The sequence below is a fragment of the Paecilomyces variotii genome (genome assembly GCF_004022145.1).
Source record: "Paecilomyces variotii strain CBS 101075 chromosome Unknown C8Q69scaffold_3, whole genome shotgun sequence".
NCBI classification, from domain to species: Eukaryota; Fungi; Ascomycota; class Eurotiomycetes; order Eurotiales; family Thermoascaceae; genus Paecilomyces; species Paecilomyces variotii.
The window spans coordinates 550724-567577 of NW_021167142.1; the positions used below are offsets into that span (position 1 = coordinate 550724).

Sequence of the window (16854 nt, forward strand, 5' to 3'; positions counted from 1 at the left end):
CAATGCGGGAGTACTTAGATAGGCTTTAAGTAGCGGGGGAGCAAAGCGGCGGAAGTTCAGGTAGAACCAACTTAAGCGACTCGGTTACCTTGGGCTCCAAGATATGCCTGAAAATTGTCTAGATCCGTGCTTGGGACCTGTGAGAATCCCTACAAACAACTTCTTTTCTTCCACTCGTATAAGTTGGAGATGGCGGGCTGTATTCCTACGAGAGTTGTTGAAATTTCCAGGAGGGCGGTCGCGCCCACGTTCAAAGACTCTGGACAATCTCAAGTTAGAGTGGTAAGTACGCGACTCACCGCGTTTGAAGCACGGGGGGCCCTTCACAAGAAAATTTCCTGGCTGGGTACTATTTTCTTCTTGTATGTAAACTGTTTGTCGTGTCCGTTGTAGCTTCTATGGCTTTATTCAACTCATACCTGATTATCGGTAACTGCTGCGATTGAAACCTTCGAACATTACCTGATCACCGTCGATTGCTTGCTATTTAATATGCATGCCGAACCTGAAGATGGTCATATCACTTGAGTTCATAATATGCAATCTCCTGGCCTATTATTATCGTAGGACAGATTCTAAAATTGTAACTAAATTGAGGAACTTGAGAGATAGTGGAGAATGGAGATGGATGAAGCTTGGCGGCTCGTACTTAGGTACTTGACTCGGCGCTGGCCATTGTATTGATTGTGCGATGGCCTAGTCATTCCTATATTTCATACAGACAGACTACACAATACCAAATTAAGTATTTATCATCCCTCAATTAGTAGAGGTCGAATGCTCACATGAATACGAGGCGCTCCAAGTTCGTTCATCAGCAAGGATGCTCTCGCAACGCGGCACATCGAGAGCGGGGTTTTTCGATATCCCCTGGCGATACGCCCCAACGCAGACATACGACAGGGAAAAGAATCCTGATGGTCTAATCTCCTTTGGAATGGCAGAGCATGTAGGTAACATGGCCCACTTCGCGATGATACTGTACTGACCGGTACAAGACCGAATAGCTAACAACAATAAACAGGTACCCATGCGGAAAGAGATTGTGAAATTTACAACGAAAAGGTATCTCAATTACCAGAAGAAGTATCTGTTGACCACTGTCCGATCTAAATCTACCTCTAGGTCATATTCACAGAGGACAGCATTGGGTATCGCGCGAAACCACCCTCTGCTACCCGTCTTCCTACAGCTCTCGCAGCGCACATTAATAAGAATTTCAATCCTTACTCCCCTGTTGACCCAAACAATGTCTTGACAGTCAGCAGCCCAACTGCTCTAGGAGGCATGCTGGGTTTTACGTTAGCAGAACCCGGAGATGGTATTCTTGTTAGTCGGCCTATGTACGGCCGTTTCGAGCTGGATTACGGCGTCGAGGCGGACATCAAGATCATCTATGCAGACACAGAACCCGAAGAGAGCTTCACGCCTGCCGTTGTTCGCAAATATGAGGTTGCTCTGAAGGAGGCTGAGCAGAATGGGGTAAAGATTCGAGCAGTCTTAATCGCAAATCCGAATAATCCCGTTGGTAAGCATCCATAGATTACTTGTATTAGGACGGGCTTTTAACCCCATACTCACGGCGACTGTGATCCACCAGGCCGCTGCTATCCAGTTGAAACATTGAAAGAGATCTGTAGATTCTGCCAGAAACACCAGATCCACCTCATCAGCGACGAGGTATACGCTCTTTGTGTCTTCGATTCCGGTGACGCAGACGCAGTTCCGTTCTCCTCTATCCTATCTCTCGACTTCTCCAACTTGATAGATCCAAACCTCGTGCATTTCATGTACGGATTCAGCAAGGTCCTTTGCCTACTTTCCTCGCGTCGCAATCGATGTGTCTAACTTGTACGAATATAGGACTTCGCATCAGGTGGCTTACATCTCGGTTTCCTAATCTCTCAAAACAAGCAGCTTCTTCGCGCCTGCAAAGCTATCTTGTTAGTTCCACTACACACATAACCAACCAGAAAAATCAAACTAACATCAAGTATCAGGAGACTCCACGCCGCATCCGGTGCAGCAGTCACCATCGGAGCCGCTATTCTCGAAGATCAAGAATTCGTCTCGAGTTTCATCTCCAAAGCCCGCCAGAGTCTTGCATCACGCTACCGTATCGCGACATCGACTCTCGACAAGGCAGGAATCCGATACGTCAAAGGAGGGTATGGCCCCGTCTCTCCCGTCCGAATATATTCCTTCAGACTTGTTTCAGAAATTGACCTCTCATGATAGGAACGCTGGTTTCTTCATCTACATCGATTTATCTCCCTACCTGCCTCCTGAATCAGCAGAAAATCCTTCCCATCAGAAAAGGGAATTTGCTCTCGCGCAGAAATTACTCGATGAGGGTGTGTTTCTGCATCCGGGAGAGGAACACGCTGCGAATCCGGGCTGGTTCCGACTTGTTTTTACGCAGGATGAAGATATTCTTAGAGAGGGGTTGAGAAGGTGAGTTTTCTTCCTTATTTGGATATTCACGTCTGAGCCGCAAGATGAGGATAATGGGCGGGCTAATATACATGATAGGCTTATAAATGCTGTCAAAGGGCAGGACAGAAACGGGTCTTTTGGTAACTAAATTATGCGACTTGCATCCAAGACTAGAAATTCTACATAGAAGTAAGTTTTGGCCAAATAAATAAAAAAGACGAAAGGATAGAACCTCTACATGATAGAATAGCAATACGACGAATTCCTCAGAGTCCTCCTATCCTACATCTTCACGAAACAGTCTCCAGGAAAAAAGCAATAGCGTCTTCAAGACTAATCCGTTGAAGTCGTTCTTCCGAGCAAGCAAACTCCTCTCTTGGGAACCAGTCGCCGATATTTTCTTCCCCCTTAAGCACCATTTCAGCCAGTGCCTTGCCAGTTAACCAACAATAAGCCATCCCATGGCCACAGAAACCCGCACCAACCCATTCAGCGCTGCGCCCTGACTCAAGCTTCCGGCCGCTGATTCTCGAAGGCACTTTTCCGACAATGGGGAGACCGTCAACTGTATATCCCATAATGCCGGTCCATTTGGTGAGTATTTTTGATCCTTTACCATTTCGAAATCTATCTTGCATCGTCTTCTCGAGATATCGGAGAGCAGCTGTATTCTGTTGATCATCACGTACGTTCCCGACGTCAATATTGCTTTCCTCGGATCCAGGCTCCGTTAAAGCCTGTAGTAGACCTCCCCCAAGGTATATATCACCAGATGGCGAAGGAGACTGCGTAACGTATTCATACCCGGGGGCATAATGCAGAAGCCACGATCGTTTATCTCCCACACATGGGAATGAAGACGGTCGAGACTGAACAGTCATTTGCCCTCGTAGTGGAAACAGTGGTCCTCGAAGTCCCGGTAGAAGATGCCCAGCGTGTCCATTTGTGCAATGTACGACATGCTGAGCAAAGATGGAACCACGACTAGTTCTGATTTCATAAGGGTACTCTTCCAACCCAGATACCTCGATTGGCTCCACCGGAGTATTTGTCTCTACGTCAAAGGAGGGTACGACCCCATCTTCCCCTGTCAGAATATATCTGTGGATTGAAGTTGAATGAAAAAGTCAGTCTTCCTTTGAAATCTGTGTTGAAACACGTCATGTTCTGGTTCGATCCAGAATGGCGCTACGTACTTAAGTATCCGGCCGCCGCGTCGGAACGTGTGCGAGAATTCCAATAGACAGACGAACTCCGACGTTTCTTGTTTTGAAGGTCCAATGATCCGCATGCAGCAGAAGCATTCGTGGAAAAAAATTGGCCAACGACGATCTTTTCTCTGGAATGGCCAAGCTCAGCAGTGCGACCTGGGCATGTCTCTAGTTTTCCGATATAGATAGAGAAACTGCGAGGCTTCGTTACTCGTGCGGCGTCAGGTTCAGAAGATGTTCTTGCGCAGCTCGACACCAATAACGTTGAGCATCTCAGGAAAGTGTGAGTATCTCTTCGTATCGTTTCTGATCTATATCAATGATAATTGGGTTCTTACTATACCATGTACGAATGGTTTCCTTTGTGTGCTTGATGATCGAGAATTCTTCCTGCTGATCATTCCCTCTACCTACGTTCTTTCTTATGGATAGTATCTTTCTATGAAGGCATATCTCGCTGAAGTCGTCTCCGGTATGTACGAAGAGAGGGTCGATCTACAAAAAGAGAACATCGACGCACCTAAAGCGTGGTGAACAAGTGCTCGCGCTCATTCGCTCATTCGAACGCCGCGAGAAATCCTTATGAAACGACTTAGTTTGGAAATAGCATCTAACTATTCCATCATTGCTGATCCTTAAGCAAATAACACTTAGAATAGTTTGGACTGGACATTGGAATGGGCTCGAAAACGCTCATATCTGGCTTTTATTTTGCTATCCGAACAGCAGCGCGAAATTGTGGTTTTAGTTGCGCTGTGGTTTTAGTCAGAGGGGGTGTTTGTTTTCTCAGGGACAGGGGGTTGGGCTAGAATGGTTATTGGAATTTAGTGAGAAGATATGACCAGGCAGTAATTGCCCTATGCTAGACGCTGTAGTCTGGAAATTGTCTTTCTATTAGTTCTTTGTGCAAGATGAAGTTAAAATATGAATGATATCCTACCCGGAAGGAACGCCAATGCACTAGCTAAAGGAGATAAGAAGGCCACTCCCTGGGTTAAATAAATAAGATACTATCTGTAATGGATGGTTCAGGTGTTGAACACTCGCCAATGGGGAATAGAACGATCATAATACATAGGACATGACATAGAAATGTATACCATGGAGCACTAAGAGGCGTGGTTAAACCCTTCCTGCTGCCAATCATCTCGGTTCAGTTGTCCCGAACTTCCTCCGCCGGCAGCGCCAGCGCCAGCGGCCGCTCCATTCAGAGCACCTAGAGCTGCACTGCTATGCTTTTCTATCTCAGTGGTGCTCATCATGTACAGCATGAGAAATATGAGAACATGCAACGCGAAACAGTAGGCAGCGAAGATATTTCGGCTCGTCCGATTGGCAAGCACTATGCGTGTGATAGAAAAGACGATACGTTCTGGAAGACTCATGCGCTTATATGCACGTGCAGCTTCCCGACCTCGGAAAGCTGCAAAGGGCGATAGCTGCGCTTCATATGCAGATTGGTACCGATCAAGAGACAAACCAGAAGGTGTGTCTGCCGAGAGATGAACTGAAGTCGAGCTCGGCTTATTGGCATAAGCAGACCCTGAAGTGGACGCCCCTTGGCTACGACTGTACGTGGAAACGTAGCGCGTCTTCTCATACAGGTTGAGATTGTCCTTCTGGAGCGAAGCCACTTCCTGCCTAAGTGATTTGACGGTGGCATACGTCTTGGAGAGTTCCTCCTCAAGCTCCGCGTTCTTCTTCTTGAAGCGATCACGCTGCGCCTGGACCATTGGGAGGATACCGGATCCGCCTCCAACTGCTTCTCCTGCCCGAATAGCATCCATTGTGTTGGCAGAGGCAGCGCTCTGGTCGAAGCCAGAAATGATTGAGGAAGTCGGTGAACTTGCTCCCCGACGCGATTGGTGGTACCTGGAGGTGTAGGTTCCCGCGACGGACATCGCGGTCGATGGGAAAGCGTTAGCACTCTCCTGCTGCATCTGCAACAAGTCGTTCTCCAGCTTCGTGGCGAGGCCTTGCGACTGTTCAAGCTCCGCCGTGGTCTTCGTAAGCTCTTCTCGAAGAGCCTCTAGTTGTCCCTGCAGATCTCTGTGGGAGACTCGAAGGAGAGTAAGCTCATCATTAAGCTTCTTGTTTCTGGAGAGAAGTAGCTGCTCGAGAGAATTCTCTTTAGACTTCGACGAGGCACCATTTGCAGTCGCCTCGCCGCCGTTCTCTACAGCCGTGTCCCCAGTATCGTCGTCATCACCAGCAGCGAATTCGACAGCCTGGCACAATTAGCCCTCGGTCTTTTGGCTTCGATGCAACAGAAAAAAAGAAGAGGCACTCACTTTCATAACTTCGAGTTCCCTCCGGATATCATCATAGTCTGCATACTTGTCCAACTTCGACCGCAGTTCATCCCTTTCAGCAGTGATTTTTGCGCTCGTTCTCTCGGACTGCCGGAGCTTAGCTTCCCATGAGTGCCGCTCCGAGTCACGGTCAAATCTCGCCGCATCAAGCTTCCGTAACAAAGACGAGTTTTCGGATTGTAGTCGCAAATATGCTGGGTCATCTTCAACGGGCGTTTTCTGTTCTGATTGGGAGTGAGAGACGGCCTGGGCTAGTTCAAGTCTCAACTGTTCGTTTCGTGCTTCAACTTCGGCTAGCCGCAAGCTGGTCTTCTCTAATTCTGAGCTAACAAGCTCCAACTCCGCCGCTGTAGCCGCGTTGGGGGCACCCTCGCCTTGGTCATCGTGGCCCAGTCTCTGAGACACCTCGTAGCTGGCCTTGATCTCCTTCAGTAGGCGCTCCTGATTCTCAACTTTATCCTCTAAACTCTTTTCCTTTGCCTCCCAATTGTTCGACTTTTCTGCCAGTACGGCTGACCAAGATGCCTCCACTTCTTTGATTCTGGTTTCTTGACTTTCTTCCAACTTCTTCCGGGCCGATCGTTCTTCCTCAAGCTTCTTCTCTGTATCTTCCAGTTGACCTGTGAGTCTGTTGACTGATTTCTGTAGATGCTCCTTCTCCGAAGTCAACTTTGGGACAGTGTCTTCCGAGAGGACCAGCGAATCGACCGAGGCCTCCAGAAGGGGATAAGGATCGGGAGCTTCGGACAGCGATGAATACAGCTGTAGAAACGCGGACGAGGATGCCTTCCCCTGGTTCGTAAGCAGGTCAATGAATCCCTGATAGGCTATATAGTCATATCAGTGAGATGGTTCGTATCGTCAACCTGAATAGCAGGTACCTTTCAACAAGCCCTTGTATTCTGTTAACTTGGCATTATCGTCAAGTTTCCTGAACTCTTTCGTCTTCTGGGCAAGATCTTTTCTCTGCACCACCGCATCACGCTGGCCAGCTACGATGTCTGAGGCGGTGCTGTCCAGTTTCGGTATGGTGTTGGCCAAGTCGATAGCTGCATGGATCGCACCGATCAGTATTTCCTCAACACGGAGAATATTTGCGGGCAGCCGTATGCTAACCTCTCCATACTGAAATAGCCCGTTGGAACTTATTGGCCTCCTCTGACTGCCTCTCCGACTTGGGGCCTTGTTGGTCCGCAGGTTGCTGGGCGTGCTCGGGAATAAGTCCCTCCGTAACGGCGAAGGTATCCATTTCTGCAACGATATCCTCACTTCAATTAGAAACGAATAGCATCCTCCGCGAAGAACGCTGTATAGAGGACGCAGGAAACAAAGACCGCCTGCTCAGGAACGACACGCTATCCAACAAGCACCACGCGGCCTAACCGTCGATGCGGAGGAAGCTCCGGCGCGGAGCGGGCCGACATTGTTCCGGCGAACGGGGCAAGTTTATGCTGTGCCTGTGTGATAAACATATTCAACGAATCCTCCATTTAGTTATATGTATTATCAGTTATCACCTACTGTAGTAATTAACATTGTATATGTTCTTTGGATGTGAGGAGGAGAGACGCCCAAATTCAGGGCACTTGTTGTTAGTTAAGGCATGGGGTCCATGGACGTTGCCTGATCTTAAGTATGTACTTATTCCAATTGCTTCAATGAGATAGTCTTGCGATCATTAAACGGTCTAGTACTAACAAATGATCCCTTGACCCAAATAGAGAAAAAAGACTTGGGTTGTCGACTCCGTATCATACTCACTTTTGTATATACTCTAGAGCCTCGCAGTGACGTTGCGCCTGACTAAGCAATCGGCCCCATCGCAGCTCCGCCCTTACAGTAACGGCGACAGCTCTATCCGCTTCCCAATGTTGGCATTGTCTGCTGGAGACTCTCCATGTTTATCTTGAACCTCCCAGCTGGAATCTTCCTTCCAGCTACGGTCAATTATGGGACCGGGAGATGGTATCGCCAATCCCCGCAAGCGAAGGAAGCTCAGCCCGCGCAACGCTGCTCCCTACGTTCTCCAGCAGCTTCTCGATAAGGTACCGTTGATAACGGAAGAGACTGGGCCAGATGTCCATATTACATGCGTGGAATACTGGAGTGAGTGAAACCGGCCACCGCTTATAGAGAGATTTCCTAACAATGAATGCAACGGCATAGATGACAACCTCTACATCGGAACCTCCGTCGCGGAGATCCTGCACTTCGTTGCTCTTCCCGCAGACCCATCGGATGCTACAGACGACAAGACCTTCATTCTAGCGTCGAGATTGCCCATTGTAGGGTCTCAAAATGCCCCTACAGGGACGCAACCTCGTGGGATCCAGCAAATACTTCTTCTCCCCCGCGTTAACAAGGCCTGCATCGTCTGCAATGGCGTCGTCACTTTCTACACGCTGCCGGAACTCAGCCCGGCATTCGGGAATACGAAGGTCCCCAATTGTAAATGGATCGGAGGCCTCGATCTGAACCAGAGGATAGATGACACAACTGCAGAGAAACCGGTTATCATGGTGGCCCTGCAGAGCAGAATCATGCTCGTCAGGATTGGAGATGATGTGCGACGGGTCAGAAACATTGAGTTTCCAGGATGTCTGGTCGCGTCGCGGAGAAACACAATCGCCTGTGTCGCCGATGGATATTCGTACTCTCTACTCGATGTAGAGCACCAGCAAAAGATTCCTCTGTTTCCGATATCGTCTTCTAGCGAAGTCTTCCAGTCCGGGCACGTGGAAGATATCCCACCCAGGCAGTATCACTCACCCCAAAGGTCAGGCACACCATCAGGGAATTCTCCTGGTCACAGACGAAGCGACAGTTTGAATGCGCCTTTAGATAGTCTAGGAGGACGTCAGCGCAGCCCTCACGGTCCCGGCAGATCTGGCGCTGGGACACCAGACCCTTTTATGGCAACGGAGACGTCCAGCAGATCAACATCTCAGGACCGTAAATCTCCTAGCCCAGCAAAAGATCTCCCAAGTCCTCCAGCTGAAGAATCGCAAGGCGCCACTGCCAACAAACAAAAGCCCCTGCCGCCTCCTCCAAAAGTGTCCTCGGCAACGCTGAAGCCACACATTGAGTCTCCGACACCCTCTGAATTCCTGCTAGTTACGGGGACAGAAGCCTCGGAGCCTGGAGTTGGTATGTTTGTGAATATGGATGGCGATGTCGTCCGTGGCACAATGGACTTTCACAGGTATCCAGAAGCGGTTGCCGTCGATAGTACGCAAAATAATGGCGAGGAACAACCAAGTACCGGCACCGAAGAGGGCTTTGTACTCGCTGTCGTAGAAGTCAACGAGGATGGGAAACTGCGCAAACGCATTGAAGTTCAACGATGGGACATCGATCCGGGCGAAGGAGAGAGGCAAAAATCATGGGTCGAGATACCGGCGCCAGACGATGCTCCAGTACCACCGGTTGGCATCCGTCATACTATGAGTTCAAGCCAAATCGGTCTCCGGAATGTCGAGGAATTGCTACGTATGGTCCGACTGAAGACTCCTCCGCCACGTCTTTCGGCCCTTCCGGCGGACCCTCGGACCCAGGAGTCTATAGAGCAATTGCAGAAGGAGAAAGAGCTGTTCGAGTCCCAGGAACTCAACGATTCTGACGGCCCTAAGAAGGGTCAGGCTGGGTCGCAGCGCAGCTGGGAGGTGGAGCGTAATATAGAAGAAGCTAAATTTGCGCGTGGATTAGGTGTTACGCGAAGCAGTCTCATCATGTGGTCCGGCGACCAAATCTGGCGAGTGCTGAGGAATCCTCTCACCGTTCAACTCGACAACGCTCTTGGAGCGGCGCGCGAGTCGGCAGACAATGAAGAGACTGCCATCGATAGAGAGTCTATCAGGAGCTTGATAGATTCCATTCAGGACACGGAACCACGAACTGAAGCCGAATTTCTTGGTCTCAATTATATTCGACAGAAAGCCAGTCTCTTGCTTTTCGCAGATCTCATATCCATGGAACCACGCGTCCGGAATGAAAGCGTGATAAGGTCTACGGAAGAGGTATTGGTGAGTGGAGGAATAGATCCAAGAATCGTCTTGTTGATGATTCCGCTACTGCGGTCTGAAGTGCTCCAAGGACCGCAAGGCATCTGGGTCCACCATGGACTCGCTGCAGCCGCCGAGCCTCACATAGAAATCTCGGAAGATGGACAAGGTACACATCCAAAGCCCTTGGATAATGCAGTTCTCGATATGATCAAACAGTATCTCCTCTCGTGGCAGCGCAAGAGAGGGTATGGCAGTATTACGGATGAGAACTTTGTCTTTGACAGCGTCGATGCTGCTCTTCTACATCTACTTTTGGAGCAGGACTCTCAACTCATGAAGCGAGGAGTGCCGTCTGTCAGTGTCCGAGCCGAGCTGAACAAACTAGTCGACAACTGGAAAGGCAACTTTGACCGCGCAGTGGAGCTCCTCGAAGCATATAACAGGCTCTTTGTGCTTAGCCGGCTGTACCAGAGCCGAAAGATGTCCAAGAACGTATTGAAGTCGTGGCGCCGAATCGTCGAAGGCGAGAAAGACCTTGGCGGCGAGGTCACACCGGAGGGCGTTCAGATACACATGCGCAAGTATCTGGTGAAGATCCGAGATACGCAACTCGTTGAAGAGTACGGATCATGGCTTGCCGCTCGGCATCCAGCTCTTGGTATCCAAGTCTTTGCGGATGATAGCAGCAGAGTCAAGTTGGAGCCGGCGGAGGTTGTCGCGTTGCTCAAAAAGCAGGCTCCAAACGCGGTCCAGGTGTATCTAGAACGCCTGGTCTTCTCGAAAAACGTGAGTGACATGGCTTCCACAGGCTTTACTTTCGAGTTAGCTAACCATCTCCTCAGCTCACTCAATACGCTGATGACCTTATTGCGTATTATCTGGATACTGTGATATCCGTGCTGGACTCGTCTCCTGCCGCTCGGGAGTCGTTAACAGAATCCTACGCGACATACCGCGCTCTTCGGCCGCCGAAGCCCTCCTATCTCAACTTCATCACGGAGAATGCGCCGTCTGAACCTTGGTGGCAATCTAGGCTACGACTTCTTCAACTTCTCGGTGGTGGTTTTGGTACTCGGTATACGGCCATGCCTGCGCCTTCGAATTTATCTTATTCCATTCCTACAGTCCTTGCTCGAATTGAGCCATATCAAAACGAGCTTGTCTCAGAGTGCATAATCCTCGACGGTCGCCAGGGCCGTCATCAGGAAGCTTTGCGTCTCCTGACTCACGGTCTCGGGGATTACGACTCTGCCATCCGATACTGTCTTTTCGGCGGTCCTTCCAGTACCGCATCCGCAGACGCGCCAGTTGAACTGCCTAAAGTATCCGATCAATCGGGTCTCTTCAAGCACCTCCTATCCGAGTTCCTCCGCATCCAGGACCCTTCCGACCGAATCGAACGGACCAGTGACCTCCTGTCACGCTTTGCGTCCTGGTTTGACGTCGGCGAAGTCCTCGCTCTCGTGCCCGACGACTGGAGTGTCGACATCCTCAGCGGTTTTCTCACACACGTATTCCGCGACATGGTATCGCACAGCCGCGAAGCGAGACTGCAGCGCGCACTCAGCGCGAGTCTCAACCTGCAAGTCAGCGTAGCCTACATCGAAGGGACTGAGAAGGTGGGCGGCTGGATCGAGGACGACGAAGGCCTACGAGCATTGAAGGGCGGACCGGCCCCGGTTCCACGGGAGATCGACGATGGTCAAAGCGACTTTGGCGATATGGTCAGTGCTGCGCGTGATGTCACTGGCCAGTGACGGGCTGGCTAGTTAGTTCAAATATATGATTTGTTCGTTGACAATATTACTATACTATTGAGATGATACCTCGTTTGAGCCTGTTTAGCGAACAGCGATGAGTTTATGTCTGCTTTCAATGTGTTATATAGCGACAGCGCGTGTATCAATGATGACATGCACGGTTATTACTGTCGGATATGGATCTGCGCCTACCTCTCTCTCTTCCTTTATGGAATCAGTATTTTATCAAATCGCTAGTAAATACTGCGCTTTGAAATATATACGTATTTCCTAGATCATAGTATAACGAGGCGAAAAGGAAGAACGTCCCATACTCTTCATTCCTCATCTCTCTTTCCCTAAGCATACTGCTCCACACACAGCCATGGTCATAAACAAGGGAATACGCGCTCATAAAAAAGAAATCCTCAAGCTCACGAACAAACAAACCGAAAAAAACTCAAGTATTTTTAGAATAATTAAACCAACCACTCAATCCAAATCCGGAATAGGCAATCCATTCACGATCTTGACTTTTCTCCCCAACTTATCCAATGCCTCTCTGGATCGCTGGTCTCTCAAATTACTGGACTCCTCCTCAGTGACGAGAACAAAATCGTACGTCATCAGATGACTGCCTTCGGGCATGTCGTACTTCTTCGCGAGGGTGGCGTCGACTTTGCCTAGGTCGACGACGAGAGTGTCCTTGACGCCGAAGACGGCGTCGGATGTTTCGTAGGGGTCGTTGCGGAGGTAGAGGGCTCTGTTGGTTGGGTTGTTAGTTTGGTTTTTTGCTTCTTCTTTTTTATTTTATTTAGAGGGGTTGGTTGGGGGAAAAGGAGACGAACGTAATCAAGTGATCGTAACCCGGCTTCTCAAACATAAAATGCATATGCGAAGGTCTGTACGGATGACGATGGAGTTTCTTCAACAGTCTACCCACAGGTCCATCATGCGGAATCGGATACGGCACGGGCTTAATAGCCTTGAACCAGAAAATACCATCCTTATCACTGCGCATGATACAACGACCATCAGGACCGTTCCGCTCCGCATACTGCACGTCGTAGTGGCCCGTCGAGTCAGTCTCCCAGATATCGATCTTACAATCGGGGATCGGTCGGCCTTGCGTATCCTTCAGCGTGCAGAGGACCAGGAGTGGCTCTCCCTTGGGATCCTGCGACAGGGCCGAACCAGCGACCATCTCCTCGGCCTCGTGGGTGTGGAAGGGTCCCAGGACGGTGCCGTCGGTGGAACCCGCGGGCTTGGGGTGATCGATCGAGTCGACCAGCAGCGAGAGACCGAGCACGTCGGATAGGAGGATGAACTCCTGTCGCACGTCGCTGCAGATCTGGCCGACTTCCGTCAGGAAGAGCAGACCGGCCATCCATTCTTTGGTGCTGAGGCGGGTTTCGCGCGCAAAGTCGTGCAGGTGAGTGACTAGTCTCTCGAGGATGTATTTCATGCGGGCATCCTCGCATTGGGAGTTGATGAGGATGACATTCTCGGTGATGTTGTCGATGGTGAGGTCCTTGAGAGGAGGGATGCTGACTTGAGAGGGGTCCATGGTATGTTAAGTATGTAATGGTGTTTTCTGTTCCTCTCGTCCTCGACTTGATCACAATGGTAAGTAATGTAACTAACGTAGGCTCTGCTTTCTGATTTAGTTATTATTTTTCCCTGCCAAATAATAACAAGTACTTATCATATCAGTCGTATTAGCAAAAGGAAGAAAAAGAAGAAGAAGAAGAAGAAGAAGGAAAAGACAACCCCCCCCCCCGCCACCCCCAGCCACCCCCACCCCGGATGAATTTCAATCTGGTGGAACAATAATAATAATAATAAATGGCCTATTATTATGATTCTGCTAGTTTAGCAACGATCATTTTCTTCTTAACTTTTACCCCACATCCCTCTTCGGCAATTGACCACCCGGGAGTTCCTTTCGAGTTTCTTCCCCCTCTCCGGACAACTCACCGATTTCTGATTACTACTACAGTACTACTAGTTACTGTTCGACTAATCTAACTCGCTAGTTGGTTAGTTAGTTAGTTAACTTAATTGATGGGTTAACTTGTTATTAACAGTTAATTACTACTAACTAAAAGAATTGTACATAATAGCTGACGAGCTGGACGGAATTCCCCCGCTGAACTCTTAACCAGCTATACCTAGAGTATATTATTATCATTATCGTCAAACCCCCTTAATAAACTAAACTGTACCACACAATGAACTAGAACTAACCAGTTAGCTTCGGTACGGCTGTACGATGATAATGATTATCTCCTCGACTTGGCCACCTGGAGAGCTGGATCTTCATGATCTTCCCGGGGCTCGGAATTTCCGTACTACATAGATAGTTATTCGTTTGGAATTATGGTATGTCTCATGCGCACGGATATTTTTTCTTCCTGCGGGGTGAAGAATCGGGTAATTATTTTAGCACTTCCCGCGAACTTGATCCAGATTGCGGGGATTGGAAATCATCATCGCTGTACCTGGATCGAAGCTATTAACTGACTACGTATACGTGCGTATGTATGTACAAGAAAGACAGTCAAGAAGGAAACAAAATATAGCAGATGAATTATTGTCTGACAAAGTTCAAACAAGACACCACTCAAGATGTACAAGCCATACATACACACAGGAGAGAACAGTTTAATATAGGCGGAAAGATGAAGAAGTTGAAGACAAAAACAGCAGGGTAGTGCAGACACCCCGTGGGGTGTCTGTGTCAAATGCTACACAAGGACGCCCAGGATATCCCGACGCCAACGAAAACTAATCCAAAGTCGCTCAACTCGCTCGGACAATAATGATGACACACGGCTATCTCTGCAGCCAAGACACGGAGCTTTTCAATCCATGCAAAACAAGAGGGGAAAAAGATGCTGATCAAACGAAACCATGAATATGGCGATTGTTCGGTAAGTCCCATAAACGAGACAACATGTCATGATATCAGGAGGAAGGAGAAGAAAACGCGTTGCAGACCGCAGATGTAGGATCATGCCTTGGCCATCCTCCGTTCTCGGTCTCGATCTGTGATATCCTCTCCCCGTTCCTTCACAGCGGCCGCCACGCGTGCATGATGATCGACGGTATCCATGATGGCCTGCATCAGCCGCTGGTTGGCATCGGGATCATCGTCATCCTGCACCGGGCCGTTGCGGTTGATGCTGAGCCGTCGATCATGACTCGAGACCGCGCTGCCCTGGATCTCACTGGCAGCACGGCGAGGTAAAGCAGGTTCCCGGGATTGCTGGGACTGTTGCGTTTCCGAAGCGGGACGGCTAGGGGCGGACTCACTGCGGGAATTGTTGCCCGGCACCGGTTCTCGCTCCCGCTCCGCTTGAGTCGGAGGCGGCGCGGCAGTGTCCTCGCGGTGGGATTCATCCGTGGCCTCCCGGTTGCGGACCGGCGGCCGGAATTCTCGCAGCTCCTCTTCCTTGACGTCCTTCCAGGAGCACTTGGCGTGCTTCTTGGTGCAGCCCATACATGCCGTCAGGTTCTTCAGACAGTCCATGTGAAGACGACGGCAGCGGTCGCATGGGGGCAGCACGCGCTCGCCCCGTTGCAGCTCTTCCATCCGCGTGACCATTTCCATCTTGTAGGGACCACCGTCGTCGCGATCGTAGTGACTGGATGATTTCGGTGGCGGCAGCAACGACGATGGGGTACTGGGGATCGCCACCGTCCCGGACACTCCGGCATATACGCTGGTGGAGTATTCACTGGCGTCCGAACCGCGAGGCCGCGGACGCGCAGATTGGCGGCCCATCTGCTGCATATCCTCCTCGGGCGGGTATCCGCGAGCTTGACGATCAGCGGTGGTAAAGAATTTCTTCATCAACTCGGCACGGGTGGTCGGAGATGCGCCCTTGATCGAGGTCCCGTTGATGATGGTGATGTTCTCAGCATTCGGGTGGGAAAACATGAACTGGGAGGATAGATTGCTGTTCTCCTCCTGCGGCTGCTCTGCCGGACCGGCACGGTGCGTGTTGACAGCGACGAAGCCAGAGGGGGGCGACTGGGGATTGGCATGACCGTTGCTGTTGTTGACGGGACCCTGAGGGACTCCGTTGGCGTCCCGCCAGGCCGGACTGATCGAACGGGATGTCTGCGAGTGCAGGGACGCGTCGTTCTCCCGTCTGCTGATGATGGCCGTCCTGCGGTTCTTCAGACGATGGTTGAGCTGTCGTGCGCGCGCAGACACTATCCAGGACAGACCAGTTAGCATTTCCTCGTAGATAGAACCTAGACCGTTTTCTTTTTCAAAACGTACCTTGATCTGCCATCTGGATGATTTGCTGCAGATTCTTCTCGAGAATCTCCAGGGCGCCCAGTTCCTTCTCCTCGTCCTCGACGATCGGTTGCGGGGGGATCATTTTCTGCGGCATGCCCGAGGCGATCAACACGTAGTCTTCCTCGGAGATCTCGACGCGACACTGCTTCGTATAGAACTGGCAGACGCGCACGCCATTGCGGGTCTTTTCCAGGTTGAACTGCTCGGGCTTGTTCTTGGCGAATTCGACGATATCCAGCCAGGTGACTGTACTGCCCTCCTTGCCGTGGGATTTGAGCACATGCGGGGGCCCGTCAAACAGGCGCTCGAAGCGCTTGATCAGGATGGGGCCCAGGGGACACGCGCCCAGGTTGCCGGCGATACTCTCATGGCGATGCAACACGCCGTCGTACTCGCCAATGAGTCGCAGGATGGCGGGCAATGTATCCTCCGTGGAGACGAGCGGGAGGTTGTCGGAATACTGGCGCGCCAGGTAGTTGATCTGCAGGTGGTTCGAATGCGTCTTGGGGACTTTGGAGGCAATCGGGGGCAGTTCACTGGACGGAGACCGGGGTCGCTTGGTAGGAGGCTCCGCCGGCGCGGTTGTTCTCGAGTCCATGGCCACGGGGGGACGACGGGTTGCTTCAGCCAAGCTGGGGGAATTCAACATGATCGAGGCAGCGTTGGGGACTGCTTCGACGAGCGGTCAGGCGGACCGGGCGACGCTGCTGGTTGAACGACCGGACGTCTTACCGGGAGCGGAGCAGAGGCGCACGAGGCGCTCAGCACGGGGAGGGCCGGGACAGCGCAGGCAGAACGGATACTCGTGGATTGAAAGGACGCAAATCGCAGTTGTCGCAG

At 50.7% G+C, this 16854-nt stretch overlaps 5 protein-coding genes across 5 annotated transcripts; 2 read left to right on the forward strand and 3 right to left on the reverse strand.

Annotated features, from left to right (window-relative positions):
• Nucleotides 1–550: 550 nt before the first annotated feature.
• C8Q69DRAFT_518530 (1-aminocyclopropane-1-carboxylate synthase) lies at nucleotides 551–2655 on the forward strand. Its single transcript, XM_028633443.1, has 8 exons — nucleotides 551–953; nucleotides 1025–1065; nucleotides 1126–1528; nucleotides 1601–1806; nucleotides 1864–1943; nucleotides 2001–2168; nucleotides 2239–2454; nucleotides 2533–2655. The coding sequence occupies exons 1-8, from the start codon at nucleotides 824–826 to the stop codon at nucleotides 2582–2584; spliced, it is 1296 nt and encodes a 431-aa protein (XP_028486359.1). The 5' UTR covers nucleotides 551–823; the 3' UTR covers nucleotides 2585–2655.
• A 2101-nt stretch (nucleotides 2656–4756) lies between these two features.
• C8Q69DRAFT_485700 (putative Golgi membrane protein) lies at nucleotides 4757–7208 on the reverse strand (the record flags this gene model as incomplete). Its single annotated transcript, XM_028631846.1, has 4 exons — nucleotides 4757–5875; nucleotides 5939–6786; nucleotides 6841–7008; nucleotides 7076–7208. The coding sequence occupies 4 exons, from the start codon at nucleotides 7206–7208 to the stop codon at nucleotides 4757–4759; spliced, it is 2268 nt and encodes a 755-aa protein (XP_028486360.1).
• A 700-nt stretch (nucleotides 7209–7908) lies between these two features.
• On the forward strand, nucleotides 7909–11720 carry C8Q69DRAFT_399633 (putative TGF beta receptor associated protein 1; the record flags this gene model as incomplete). The annotated part of the gene is made up of 3 exons (XM_028627862.1): nucleotides 7909–8065; nucleotides 8126–10749; nucleotides 10806–11720. 3 exons carry the CDS (start codon nucleotides 7909–7911, stop codon nucleotides 11718–11720), a joined length of 3696 nt encoding a protein of 1231 aa, XP_028486361.1.
• Nucleotides 11721–12194: 474 nt separating this feature from the next.
• Nucleotides 12195–13269, reverse strand: C8Q69DRAFT_505600 (Intradiol ring-cleavage dioxygenase; the record flags this gene model as incomplete). The annotated part of the gene is made up of 2 exons (XM_028632722.1): nucleotides 12195–12465; nucleotides 12551–13269. The coding sequence occupies 2 exons, from the start codon at nucleotides 13267–13269 to the stop codon at nucleotides 12195–12197; spliced, it is 990 nt and encodes a 329-aa protein (XP_028486362.1).
• A 1262-nt stretch (nucleotides 13270–14531) lies between these two features.
• Nucleotides 14532–16767, reverse strand: C8Q69DRAFT_202505 (putative C6 finger domain protein). The gene is made up of 2 exons (XM_028626103.1): nucleotides 15994–16767; nucleotides 14532–15923 (listed from the first exon to the last, which is right to left on the reverse strand). Exons 1-2 carry the CDS (start codon nucleotides 16661–16663, stop codon nucleotides 14716–14718), a joined length of 1878 nt encoding a protein of 625 aa, XP_028486363.1. The 5' UTR covers nucleotides 16664–16767; the 3' UTR covers nucleotides 14532–14715.
• Between the last annotated feature and the right edge of the window lie 87 nt (nucleotides 16768–16854).